General features: G+C 53.7%; 2 protein-coding genes across 5 annotated transcripts in view; one reads left to right on the plus strand and one right to left on the minus strand.

Moving 5' to 3' along the window:
* The window catches only part of CTNNA1 (catenin alpha 1), a 119,949-nt gene extending 113,065 nt beyond the window's left edge, over positions 1–6,884 (plus strand). For both annotated transcript variants that reach the window (XM_056502187.1, XM_056502188.1), the window contains 2 exons: positions 3,117–3,251; positions 5,772–6,884. In XM_056502187.1, coding sequence (XP_056358162.1) covers positions 3,117–3,251; positions 5,772–6,059 — 423 coding nt within the window. In that variant the 3' untranslated portion in view covers positions 6,060–6,884. The remainder of the gene's footprint in view (positions 1–3,116; positions 3,252–5,771) is intronic.
* A 4,520-nt stretch (positions 6,885–11,404) lies between these two features.
* Positions 11,405–13,467, minus strand: part of SIL1 (SIL1 nucleotide exchange factor) — a 93,491-nt gene continuing 91,428 nt past the window's right edge. For all 3 annotated transcript variants that reach the window (XM_056502203.1, XM_056502205.1, XM_056502204.1), the window contains one exon: positions 11,405–11,858. In XM_056502203.1, the coding sequence (XP_056358178.1) occupies positions 11,508–11,858 (351 nt within the window). In that variant the 3' untranslated portion in view covers positions 11,405–11,507. The remainder of the gene's footprint in view (positions 11,859–13,467) is intronic.

Consider the following 13,467-nt stretch of genomic DNA (forward strand, 5'->3'; position numbering starts at 1 on the left):
CTGAGTGTGTGCACAGCTCAGTTTGGGGGGTTTGGGAAGGTGGTGTGTCCCCCAACACCTCCATTCCCATCTGCACTGCACTCCCTGCTGGGCTGGGCTGTGGGGATCCTCCCATGGCAGCTCTGCAGATGAGCTTGTGGCTGTGGGTTAATCCAATAATGTCATCATTCTTATCAGTGTTCAAACTGTTGCCTTTTGGGCTTTTTGATTTTTATCAGTGTGCTGCTGCCTAGGAAAGGACAGGGCTCCTGCAGGTGCCCACAGTGCCTTTTGTTGATGCTCTTTTTTATCTTGTGTTACATCTCCATTTAAAGCTCATCTGTCTTTGAGCTGAGTCCTCGATCCTGCCTGCAGAAATAGCTCACACAGCAGAGATGTGGGTTTCCATCTCACACCCTATTGCTGTGCACAGCCCAGTGATGATTCCTGTTCCACAAAGGTTTTGCTGCCTTCCTCAGCTGCTGGTGATGGTGCAGCAGCTCCTGCCTTGAGAGCCTTTCCTTGAAGGGTTTCACAGCCCCAGAGCAGCTGGAATTGTTGAGCCATCCCCCTGTGCTGTGCTGGGCATTTGTCAGCCCTCGAGCCCTCACTGCTGTGCTGCTCCCTCACTGTGTTAGATGAGCTCTTTGGGAGATGGAGAGCAGTTTCCAAAATGGTAATTCGAGCTTTTCATTAGCTCCTTGGCCAGGGCTATTTGTGGGCTTGCTCTAAAACATCTTGTACTGCTGACTAATATTGATTAGGTTAAAAAATTAACCTGCAAGCTTTGCTGCTTCGTTAGGCAGGGCTTCACTGCACTGATGGAAGCTGCATGCCCACGTTGGGAGCTGCAATTACTTTGGGTGCTCCATCATTTTCCTTGGGGCTGAGAAGGTGGTTTCATGTCTCTTGGTGGGGCCAGATGCCCATAAAGCCATGCAGATCTGCCACTGCAGTGCCCCTGGGTGTGTGAGCTCTGTGTGCACATCTGTGTGCAGTTACCTCTGCTCAGCACAGAGACCACTTTGCCTTACCAAAGCCACTTGTTCTGGGCCTGGAAAGAACCAAATGTATGTGTTAGCTGCACTCACCTTCAGTGCAGAGGGAAATGCCTCTTCTGGCAGATCAGGTGCTGTTGGGAAGGAAATGCTCCCTGTGAGTGGGATCCTGTTTGCACATCCCTGTGTCTGCACCACGATCTGCTCCTCTTTTATACAAAAAGAGTTTCTGCTTCCATCTCCTAGCTAAGGAGAGGTCTGCAGGGAGAATCTGGGCTCAGCCTGCTGCTCACAGGCAGGAGGAGATTTTTACCTTGCCCTCAAAGGGGAGGAGAGGCTGCATGGCAGTGCAACCACCCTCATCTGGAGTGAAGCACTGAGTAATGAAGAGGTGAAGATTAATCTCCCAGCCCTGCCATGTCCATTTTGAATCTTCATCAGATGGTCCATTCCACAGGATCAGGGTCTTAGGTGAGATGGGATTTTGCTGTGAACAGGGCTGTGTGAAAAGGAGCTGTTAAATCACTCTGGATGGGGTGCAGCTGTCTGGAAGGCTGGAGATCCCTGCAGGAGGGTGTGCCTGGAGTCCTGGGCACAGTGCAGCCTGCCTTAGAGCAGAAAATAAGGATCAGTGGGAGTCTGGTGGGGGTTTTGTCCAGAAGGTCTGTGATTGCTGGATGGGAAGATGAGATGATGAGTTCCATTCCATGGAGCAAAGAGCAGGAGCTCTCTGTGGGGTACAAGTGATGCTTCTCTGGGGTTCAGAGCAGGCTGTGACCCAGTGTGATGTAAATCCCGTGGGTGTGAAGCTGTGAACAATGTGGGGTGCCCCTGGGGCTGAGGTGGCCATTGCTGCTGCTCCCAAAGGGGCTGCAGGGCTGGTGTGGGCAGCAGAGCCTGGGGACAGAGCCTGCTCTGGGCTGTGGCTGCTCCTCAGCTGGGCTCCCTCTGGTCTGAAATCCAGCCTGAGCCTGGTTTATCCATGGCTCATTCTTCAGTTCTGTCCTAGAAAATGCCACCTCCCCAAACTGCACAGAGGGACTCCTGCAGAGCCCTTTGTGCAAAGCTGAAAAAGTTACCTTTCTCTTCTGGATGAGTGCTGCAGCAAGCACCTTAAAAATGTCATTTTGTGCCTGTGAGGAACCTGCTTTCCCCACTGCTACGAAATGGGAGCAGGAGTCAGGAAAATCTGTTTGCTGCATGTAATTGAGTCGCTGTCAGGTTTATCATTTTCAAGCTGGGAATATGAGGATTGAGGGAGGAATTGGTAACATCTGCTAGCTGGAGATCTTGGGTATCAGACCATTGCTGCTGTGTCCTGTGCAGTACAGGAGGGGCCTTTTACAGCTGACAGACCTGCTCTGGGGAGGGTGAATAGTCCTTCTCCTCCTCTTCCTTCTGTTCCTCCTCTTCCTCCTCCCTGGGAGGGCTGCTGAAGGACAGCTGGAAGGAGCTGTCCAGTGGCTCCTGGCTCCTGGCTTTCAGGTGCCTTTCATGTGCTCAGCTGTCTGAAAGCTGGGCAGGGAGGGCAGCACTTTGCTAGCCCACCCCTGCTGCAGGGGAGGTGCCCAGTCTGGCTCTGTGAGTCTGAGTATGGCTCTGTGGCTCTGGCTCTGTCTCTCTGTTGTGGCTCTGGCTCTGTGGCTCTGGCTGTGGTTGTGGCTCTGGCTCTATGGCTCTGGCTGTAGTTCTGGCTCTGTGGCTCTGGCTGTAGTTCTGGCTCTGGCTCTATGGCTCTGGCTGTAGTTCTGTCTCTGGCTGTAGTTCTGTCTGTGGCTCTGGCTGTAGTTCTGGCTCTGGCTCTGTGGCTCTGGCTGTAGTTCTGGCTCTGTGGCTCTGGCTGTAGTTCTGGCTCTGGCTCTGGCTATAGTTCTGTCTGTGGCTCTGGCTGTAGTTCTGGCTCTGTGGCTCTGGCTGTAGTTCTGGCTCTGGCTCTGGCTGTAGTTCTGGCTCTGGCTCTGGCTGTAGTTCTGTCTGTGGCTCTGGCTGTAGTTCTGGCTCTGGCTCTATGGCTCTGGCTCTAGTTCTGGCTCTGGCTCTGTGGCTCTCTGGCTCTGTGGCTCTCTGGCTGTGCCTCTGTGGCTCAGGCCCTGCCCAGCTGTGCCCTGCAGCCCATCTGTGCCCCATTTGTCCCCTCAGTGCCCAGACTCGGCGTGCAAGCAGGACCTGCTGGCGTACCTGCAGCGCATCGCGCTCTACTGCCACCAGCTCAACATCTGCAGCAAGGTGAAGGCTGAGGTGCAGAACCTGGGCGGGGAGCTCGTGGTGTCTGGGGTGAGTACAGCACACACTGATGTGTGCAGAGTGTCTGTTGCTGCCTCAGTTTTCCAGGGAGGAACACTTGCTGGGAGAACACAGACTTCACATTTCCTTACTCAACAGTGTTTGTAGACACATTCACTTCACCTCTGTGCAATCTGTTTTCCACCTTTTCACCCTTAGTGAGGTTAAGTCACTTCATCAGCCCAGCTAAACCTGCCCCACGTCTCTGCACAGCCTTGGAACACGCTGGGGTCCTGCAGTGCTCCAGAGATGTTAATATTTCAGGATGGCTGTGCCCTGAAGAGTGCAGGCATTTTTAGTGGCTGCTCTGGTTTCTGACAGCTGGAAGCTGCCCCAGGCCAGCTTGCTTCCTTATTCCAGCCATTACTTTGCAAATAATTTTTTCACTGTAGTTCATGAAATGCTTCCTCCTAAGAGGATTCTGTATGACAGATTTTTGGGGGGAGGGAAGTGGAGCTAAATTCTTAATTTCTTGTGGCATACTCTTGCTTGCCCTGCACAGGCACATTTGGTCACTGGTGCTTTTGTCCAGCCATGTCAGGACTGAGGAAGGAGGTTGGAAGAAGAGATAGAATTGCCTGATTGTCCAGAATTGCTCCCTGAATCAAAGGGAAAAAACTTCCCACATTCTGCCATTTTGATATCACAGAATCATGGAACAGTTTGGGTTGGAAAGGACCTTAAAGCTCAGCCTGGCCTTGGACACTGCCAGGGATCAAGGGGCAGCCACAGCTTCTCTGGGCATCCTCTGATCCACTGATATTTTCCAGAGAAACCCTGTTTGGTATTTCAATTGCTTAAACTTAGCACAGATTTCCCCTGAAAACCAGGGAGAACTGTGGAAGGAGAGCTTGAGACAGCAGCAGCAGCAATAGATACTCCTGCAGGATCTGAGTCCATGTGGGGGTGATGGGGCTGTGCTGCTGCCAGCCCCCCTGCTCCCTCTGCAGCCCCCAGAGCAGCTCCAGGGCTCTGCTGGGATGTGCTGCTCTTCATGTCCTGGGAGCTGGCAGGCTGAAGCTGTCAAAGCAGGAGATGTTACTGTGCAGCAGAACTTACTGCAGGGCTCCAGTGCAGTTACTCAGTGCCTCCAGGATTTCCATCCCCTCTGCCATAAATCAGTGATAGAACCTCCTGGCATGTGCAGTCTGATCTGCTGCTTTGGTCCCTTCTCCTCAAGCCTGTCCACTGGGGCTCAGGGTTGCCATGGGATCATCAGATGAAGACCTCAGCCAGAGCAGAGGCATCACTTGTGTGAAAGGAAAATTCTGTCCAGTGCTGATGCCCTGCCCATGCACCAGAGTGCTGTGAGTGCTCTGTGAGAGCAGAGCTGGCACCTTCTGAGTCTGACAGTCCATTCAGAAAAGCACCTCCCTGCTGTCCTGGCCCTCAGTGATTCCTCCTGCTGGGAGGGTTCTGGAAACACTCCAGGGCAGTTCCCAGCCTCATGAGGAGGAGGGCAGAGCACAGAGAGGGGTTTGCCAGAGGATTTGAGGTGCCACGGTTGCACTTGGGGCACAGTGGGGTAGAAAGGAGGGGACAGTGCCCCAGAAAAGCCACCAGATCAAACCCTGCCCTGTGCCAAACTCTGCTCCAGATCAAACACTGCCCTGTGCCAAACTCTGCTCCAGATCAAACTCTGCCCTGTGCCAAACACTGCCCTGTGCCAAACACTGCTCCAGATCAAACACTGCCCTGTGCCAAACACTGCCCTGTGCCAACCTATGCCCTGAGCTAAACCCTGCCCCAGATCAAACCCTGCCCCAGATCAAACCCTTCCCTGTGCCAAACCCTGTTCCAGAACCAACCCCTGCCCTGTGCCAAACCCTGCCATGAGCCAAACCCTGGCCCAGATCAAACCCCTGGCCCAGCCCATTTGGCCTTGACAAGCTGGGATCCCACCCCAAGCAGGACACTGGCCCCTGGGGAAGGGGGTCCCAGCTGATGTCACCACAGTGCTCCTGCTCTCTCTCCTCCCCCCAGCCCTGGTCTCAGCTCTTTGTCCCTGCTGTGCCCTACAGCTTTGACAAATTCATGTTTTTCCTTGTTTTGAAGCTCCTGTAAATCAGGAACCAGCTGGGAAAGGGCTCCAGGCCTGGCTGGTGATGCAGTTGTGTTCCTTCCTTCCCAGTATAACTTAGTATTCTAGGGTGATTCAAATATTTATTATCAGTGATTAAGATATTACTACAGCTTTATTAATTTAATTAGAGAATAAGCAACTATTAAAGCTTAGTCACAAAAGCAAAGGGCAGAATGCAAATGGTTACCATTGCCATTGATATGGAAAATGCAGACGGGGGGCAAACCCTTCTTTTGTGTTGGTGGCACAAGTCAGGTTTGTCACCACTGAGGGGCCAAAGAAAAATCCTGCCTCAAACTAGGAGCCTCAGGTTTCAGAGGAAAACACCAATCAGTCACATGAATGAGTTTTGCAGTGGTTTTACTGCAGGCCTGTGGTGCTGTCAGTGTGTCTGGGGTTCCAGTGTGTGACTCTGTGTCCCTTGGCAGGTGGACAGTGCCATGTCCCTGATCCAGGCAGCCAAGAACCTGATGAACGCCGTGGTGCAGACGGTCAAGGCCTCCTACGTGGCCTCCACCAAGTACCAGAAGTCCCAGGGCATGGCCTCCCTCAACCTCCCAGCTGTCTCCTGGAAGATGAAGGCTCCAGAGAAGAAACCCCTGGTCAAGAGGGAGAAGCAGGACGAGACCCAGACGAAAATCAAGAGGGCATCCCAGAAGAAGCACGTGAACCCCGTGCAGGCCCTCAGCGAGTTCAAGGCCATGGAGAGTATCTAGAGGAGAGCTCTTTCCTCTCTGGGGGGTGTTTTTCTCTAGCCCACTACTGCTACTTCCAGAACTCTACTTTTAATACCCTAAGGATTTTTTTCAAAAATTTACTATTCCTCCAAATGTATTTACTTAATATAATTTTGATAACTTTGTTTAGATTACCTGGGGAGATACTCAGATTTCTAAGTCCTACCAGTGTATCTTCAGCCTGCAGAAGTGTGGTAATTTAGATGGCTTTTAGGTTACAGGGGTGGATTTCTAGCTGGAAAGTGTTTTTTATAATCTTGCTTTAAATGAAATATTCTATAACCAAAGAGGATTTTACAGTAACACTAACGGTTAACACTAATACTGGATCATGCTACTCAGAGACTCAGTTTATCATGGTGATCAAGAGAGAAAAATTAGTTTTTACTCAAAAAAAAAAAAAAAGAAAGTATTGTATGTGATAGTGTATCTGTGCTGTGGGGGTGGACAGGGAGCAAGCTCAGAGGAGTCTGAAATCGCAGCAGGCACCGGCTGTGTGAGCACAGCTGGAAAACAGCTGGAAAAACGCTCCAGCCGTGGCTGGGCTGGGCTTTGCTGGGGGTGGTGTTCAGAGCTGGGCTGGGCTTGCCCTGGGGCTGTGATGCTGCTTTTCCTGGGGTACCGGGGGTACCCAGCAGTTCCCTGGTGCTCCTGGCACTGTCCCTGCCCGGGGAGCTCCATCCCTGCGGAAACCTCCGGGCGTGGGCGGCGATCCCCCTGCGTGACACGGACGGGAATTGTAATGCCTGGTTACAAATTACTAATGTATTTTGCTGCGGGACACTAATAAAGTTGCTTTTCCCAGCTGGTGCATTGTGGTGCTGTGAATGGAGCGGGCCCAGCCCGCCCCTCGCCCCCCCCCCGCCATTCAGATGCAAATCAGCTTTGTGCTCATTCCTCATAATTGCTCTGCATCCCGCCTTGGGCTTCCAGAGGCACCCAGGAAATCGTGTTTGCTCAGGCTGCAATTTAGACTGTACATTATTTGTGATAACTATAGCTACAAGGTATAATTTCGCTGTCTTATTTAAATTTTATGAATTTCAGTGTGTTTCACACGTCCCAGTCGAGTCGGGTGCAGGGAAGCGGTGCCGGTTCCTGTGGAGCTGGAAAAGCCTGGGCTGCACTCGGTGTCTAAAGTGCAGCTCCATTGGAGAACTGAGCCTTGGCACTGAAATGTTATAATTTTATTTATCTCAATCAGCTCATAATTTACTGTATTAAGGTTATTGCTGTCATGTTACTGTAATGCTGATGGGAATTAAGCTAAATAGTTTTTGAGTTATTTTTGCCAAATGTATTGTGTTTTCAAGCGTTTTAGCCTCTTGAGTACAGCTATTAAACAACGGTATTACAGGCTATTTTCATACACTTTAACATGTAAACAGCCTTGGAGGGAGAGCTGTGCTTCACTGCCATTTGGGGGTTAACGGGCTGCAGATCTTCTTTTGCAGATAATTATTAACTGAATTTATACAATATGGGGTTTTTTTCTCCGAGTGTTTTCTTAAAGGTGACGTTCCCTGGGCTGTTTGGGCAGTACATCCAATGCCTCCCCACAATGCAAGCTATTAATGAGCTTTAATAACCTTTAATAAGATGTGCAAACAAATTTTACATATTTAGCTTTTAAATAGATGCTAGTTTAATTTATGCTACGAACATTGAGCATAAAGAAATTAAAATGTGAGAGCAACAGCCCCAGGGGGTGCAGGAGCAGCAGGAACACGATGGGGACAGGAGGCCAAAAAACCTCAACTCGCATTTCTTGTGTACCCGAGAATTGCTCCTCTGGGAACTGCGTTTGGAGCAGAGAAGGGCATCGAGGAGAATCATTATTGGTGCCACATTTTGTGTCGTGGAAGGGCAGTGCCAGCGCTTGGGGACATGGCGGTGACACCGGGGATGCTGGGGCGGGGCAGGGCAGTTCCTCATCCCGGCACCAGCCCGAAACCCAGCTGGGCCAGGAGTTCAGGAACCCCCAAACGCGGCTCGGCTGGTGCCCGGGAATTGCACGGTGCCCGGGAATTGAATTGCACCGTGCCCGGGAATTGAATTGCACCGTGCCCGGGAATTGCACCGTGCCCGGGAATTGAATTGCACCGTGCCCGGGAATTGCGGTGGTGCCCGGGAATTGAATTGCACCGTGCCCGGGAATTGCACCGTGCCCAGGAATTGCGGTGGTGCCCGGGAATTGCGGTGGTGCCCGGGAATTGCGGTGGTGCCCGGGAATCGAATTGCACCGTGCCCGGGAATTGAATTGCACCGTGCCCGGGAATTGAATTGCACCGTGCCCGGGAGCTCCAGCCCTGCTGGAGCCGCGGCTCAGCGAGGGGCTCCGGCCGCCAGCGGAGCCGTGACTCTATTAGGGAGCGAATTGGAGAGAATTACAGTAATTACTGCTCCGTGTAATTAAGCGCTGGGGAAGGGCTGGTGCCGTCGCTGTCGCTGCCGGAGGACGGTGCTGAGCTCGGGGAGAGCCCCGGGGATGTTCCAGCCCCCACCAAACCCAACCTAACCCCGCTTCCCCCATTCCCAGCCCTCCCTGGGGATGGGGGATCCCACCCCGGCTTTGGGCAGGGAAGGGCTCTGGGATTTCCCTGCCCGCCAGTTCCCCAGGGCTGCTCCCCAGGACACGCCAGAGTACTCGCTGGAGGGGTTTGGGTTTTGGGTTTTTTTGGTTTGGTTTGTTTTTTTGGTTTTTGTTTTGTTTTGTTTTGTTTGTTTGTTTTGTTTTTGGTTTTGTTTTTTTGGTTGTGATTTGAAGAGATTTGGGGTTTTTTTTTTGCAGTGCAGTGGAACAGCAGCTCCGCTGAGGCCGTGCCAGAGCCCAGCAGACCTGGCAGTGCAGGGATCTCAGGAAGATGAACCCATTATCTTCTAAAGTGTATTAGTGAAACCACATTAAATCCTCAGGAGATAAGTCTTATTCCAGATTTCAAGTGCTCTTAATTCAATTCCGCGGTGAATGGAGCCACGTTGAATTGATGCCGCTTTAATTGTGTGTGAAGTTTCCGTGCCACGATTTAACGGCGGTTAATGAGCGCCTTTCCCACCCTTTCCGACTGTCCCTGCTCCCGGGAGCGGGGCACCCCGAGCTGTGCTCGGTCACACGGGTCCAAACCTCAAACGCACAACTGGAGGAGAGAGCAGAGAGGGTGGGGAGGGGCGAGTGCATCCAAACCCCCAGCAAATGGGTGAGAAAAGGAAAAATCCATTAAGGGACATCAGCTGCTCCAGTGCTGAGGAAGGGGAGTCCCAGGGAGACACAGCCCGCTGACTAAAGGGTGCCAGGATTTGGGGAGCTCAGGCTGAGCCAGCACGGCCCCCCTGTGCTCTTGTGGGTGCAAGGGGAGGAGCAGGAGCTGCTCCTGGCCTGGCCACCTTGAAGCTGGAGTGGGAGGACCGTGTTAGCTCCAACATGAGACTGGAAGTGCCCATCCCACCCCCCAGACCTGCACTGGGAGGGGATCCAGCGAGCCCTACCCAAGGGTTCCATCCAGGACCCCCCTGGGGCCCCTCCAGCCCTGCCTTGCTCCGTGCCTGGGGGAGGCTGCAGGAGTCTGGGGGATTTGCAGCACAGCAGGCCTGGCTCTACAGAGGGGCTGGGGCAGGACTGGCCCTGTCCCCTGTCCCCTGTCCCCTGTCCCTGCCAGGGGAGGCCCAGGCAGCCACAGCAGCTCTGTCATTACCCCAGGCTGTGCACCAGCAGCACCATTTGGGAAACAAACCTGTCATTAGTGGGACACTGGCCTGGCTGGAAAAGCAGCCCAGGGCCCTTCTCTGTCACCCTCTGGGGACACATGGCCATGCACATGGAGAAAGGATGCCCCTATTTGGGCTGCAGCCCCCAAAGCTGAGCTGCTGCCCATGGGCAGCTCTTGGTGCCCTCCAAGGCTCCATGGCTGTCACCACCTCCCCGTGCCACTGCCCAGCTGCAGTGCCAGGGCTCAGACACAGCCCCTGAGACCTGCAGGAGCTGCAGGGAGGGGGTGGCTACAGCCCAGGGGCTCCCTCTGGCCACCCTTCCTTGGCTGCTGATGCCCCTGCAGACCCCAGAGCCCTTTGTGAGTGTGGGGTCCCTGAGCCTCAGCGCTGCCCAGGACCTGGCCCAGCCTCTGCCCCACAGGTGCCCTGCCAGGGCCCCGTGCCTCAGGAGCAGCACAGCCAGGAAATTGTTATTTGCTATCATTTTCTGGCCTCCTTTCAGTCCTTGGCCGTGTCACTGCTGGTGTGCGGGAAACAGCCCGGGGGGGGCACTGGGACCTTCCTGGGGACACTGGGACACTTCCTGCTGCCATCCCAGGCCACAGGGGCCATCCTAGGGCTGGCACCCAGTGGCACTGACCAGGAGCCACCACCTGCTCCTCCCAAGCTGCCCTGGGGGGTCACAGGATCCCCCCATCCCCAGGGCCAGCACAGGCATCCCCAGTGAGGATTGTCAGGTTTAAGACTTTTGGGAAGAACGAGTGGGGTTTTGGCTTTGGGGTTGGACAGGGAGGGCTGCTGCTGGTTTTCTCCCCTAAGGAGGTGTTAGGCAATCCCCACCTTAAATCCAGCTGTGACACAGTGACAAGGCCAGGCCTGAGAAATCCCTGTGCTGATGCCCCCCCAATTCTGCTGGACCCCTGCTTCCCCTGGCATTGCTCCAGAGGCTCAGGTTTCCAGCAGAAAACCCCTTCCCATGCTTGTCCTGGCTGTTTGTTACTAAGATATATATATATATATATATATATATATATATATATTTTTTTTTTTTTTTTTTTTTTTTTTTTTTTAAACCTACAAAGCAAAGTCTTGGCAAGGCTGACTGGGAAATACATTTCAGATAAAAATAGAAAAAAAACCCAATAATGCCAGGAAAACAGTCTGAAACCCCAAAAAGAGAAAGACCAGAAAAGAATCAATAGTTATAATTAGCCCTGCTATTTACCAGTGACAAGTGACACACTGTACATGGGAGCCACAAATATTTGAGCACAAAGCCCAGTGGCTGCAGGGTCACAGGAGGGAATGATCTGGTGGCATTTGTGCCACCACCCTGGTGGTGGCAGAGCCCTACAAGGGCTGGGGCATGGAGGGGACCAGCTGAGCTCCGGCAGGACTGGAGGGAGGGCAGGGATTCAAACATCTCCTCCTGGGAGTGACACAAACACAGCCCCCCCATGGGAACACCCCTTCTTCCCTTTCTGCAAATCCCAAATCCCCCAGCTGAGCCTCCAGCTTGTTCCCTCCACTGTACACCTCTGTTTTCCCATGAAAACAAGACATTCACCACGCCCCAATGTATTTTAATAATGAAATTGTTGCACACAGCGCTGGGATCTCGTTTAGTCCAGCAGTTTATTCCAAAGTTGGCACCTACACCGGTGCCATCCAAACTTGCTGTCACCTTGACTTCCCTGGAATTGGACTGCAGCCAGGGCTTCACCTCAGCTCCTGGATGATGGTGTTTACAGAGGCCAGCAGCTCCCTGAAGTAGCCGTCCTTGTCGCCCTCCCTCTGCTCCTCGGCCGCCAGCTCCTCGTACTCGCTGCGCAGGAGGCTGAGGGCGGTGCCCAGGGCGCTGTCCCCGCGGTAGTGCTCCCTGCAGAAGGCCACCAGCACCCCCACCAGCTTCAGCACCTTCTCCCGGGTGTCGTGCTCGGGCATGGCCAGCAGGTTGGGCACCAGGGCGCACCAGCCCTGCTCCACCACCGCCGGCACCAGCCTGACCTGCTGGTACTGCTGCATCTTCTCCTCCATCTGCTCGCCGTGCTGGGAGTCCTCCAGCAGCATCTGTGGGAAGTGGTGGAGCACAGATTAATGTCCCTGTCAGAGAGGAACTGCTCCCAGGAGGTGACACAGTAGAGGAGGATGCGTGTCCTGCACCAGCTGCCATGGACAAGGACTTGCCACAGAAGACCCGACCGAGGCTGTGTCCTGGCTCCCTGGCCACGGGGGCTGTTTGTGCACCCTGGAAAACTTCCAGGACTGGGAGTTTTGTGTGTCACACAGCCTGGGAGGGGACTCAGGGGCAGGAAGCTCAGCAGGACTTGTAAAGTCTCTGGTCTGATGCTTTTTGCTGCTAATGAACATGATCACTTGGCTCCGTGCTGCTCCTCCCAGTCTCCTCCACCCACAACCACACCTTCCCCATCCCGCCTGGTCCAGAACAGCCCAGTACTGAGAATCTGCAGGGGGCTGCATCCCTGACACTGAGAGACCAGCCCAGAGCAGCAGTGGGGCCAGGGGAGGAAGGGAAACTCCCGCACATCACCTGTGAGCCCTCTGAGGCTCAGGTGGTGGAGAGGCTTTGACTGGAGGAAATTTCCAGACAGGAACATGGAAGGACAGAACCAAGGAGACTTCACTACTCCTGGTCCTCTTGAGAGCTGCTGAAGTGCAGGCAGGATTTGGGGTGAAAAGGAAGGAATGTGACAGGAGGAGCCGTTCAGAGCCCCAGTGACTCCTGTTTCACACTGAGAGCTGCCAGGGTGGTTTATGATTGCAACCCAACCCACCTGACAGTCACCCCGCCCATCCCAGACCTGCCACCCCAGCTCGGAGCAGCCCCCAGCACCCAGGGTACAGCATTCCCAATCCAAAGAGCAGCTAAAAATGGTTGTTTTAATATAAACTCAAGAATCTGCCAGGCTGTGCCTGCCCCAGACCCACGGAGGCAGGAACAGATGGGGCTGCCAGAGGGGGCAGTGGGAAATGAGCAACAGGATCAAACGGGAATAGTTTGAGTCAAAATGCCCTCATTGGCTACTTTCCCATGGAGCTGACAGGATCATGTTAGAGTCAGCACCTGATAAGATTTCAGACCTGCTAAAATAATTTGCACCTTTACAAAGTCTCCTGGAAAATAACTGATTTAACAGAGAGGTGCTGCTCTGCCGTGCCTGCAACCCAGGTATTAGAGCAGCCATAATCCACAGGGCAAATTGGCCATAAACCGAGCCAGAGTGGATTTAATTCCCATTCTCTGGAGTCAGGGAAACGCACAGACTGAACAACAAGCCATGGCAAGGAAAGACAGGCTTTAAACTGACACTTACAGCAGTAATCCAGGGTATTTGAAAATAAAACACAGGACGTGGCGGGCTGGGCTCCAGCGAGGGCCGTGCAGCAGGCAAAGGGCTCTGGCAGGCAGGGACACAGCAGTGCTGGCCTGTCCCCTGGCCTTGGCTGGGCACCACAGCCAGGGCCAGCATTCCCCACTCGTGGCCTGCTTGTCCTGCTGTCTAAACACTCTCAGGAGGAAATGGTGGCAGTGGCTTGAGGGAAACAAAGGTTTCAGCTGCTCTGGCTCCCCCAGGCACTCGTGTGGTGCTGGCCAAGGGGCTGCAGGGGACTCCTCCCCAGTGATGCTGGGCTGGCTCCTCCTCATCCTCGTCCTGTG

Source organism: Oenanthe melanoleuca, chromosome 13 (genome assembly GCF_029582105.1).
Source record: "Oenanthe melanoleuca isolate GR-GAL-2019-014 chromosome 13, OMel1.0, whole genome shotgun sequence".
Classification (NCBI taxonomy): Eukaryota; Metazoa; Chordata; class Aves; order Passeriformes; family Muscicapidae; genus Oenanthe; species Oenanthe melanoleuca.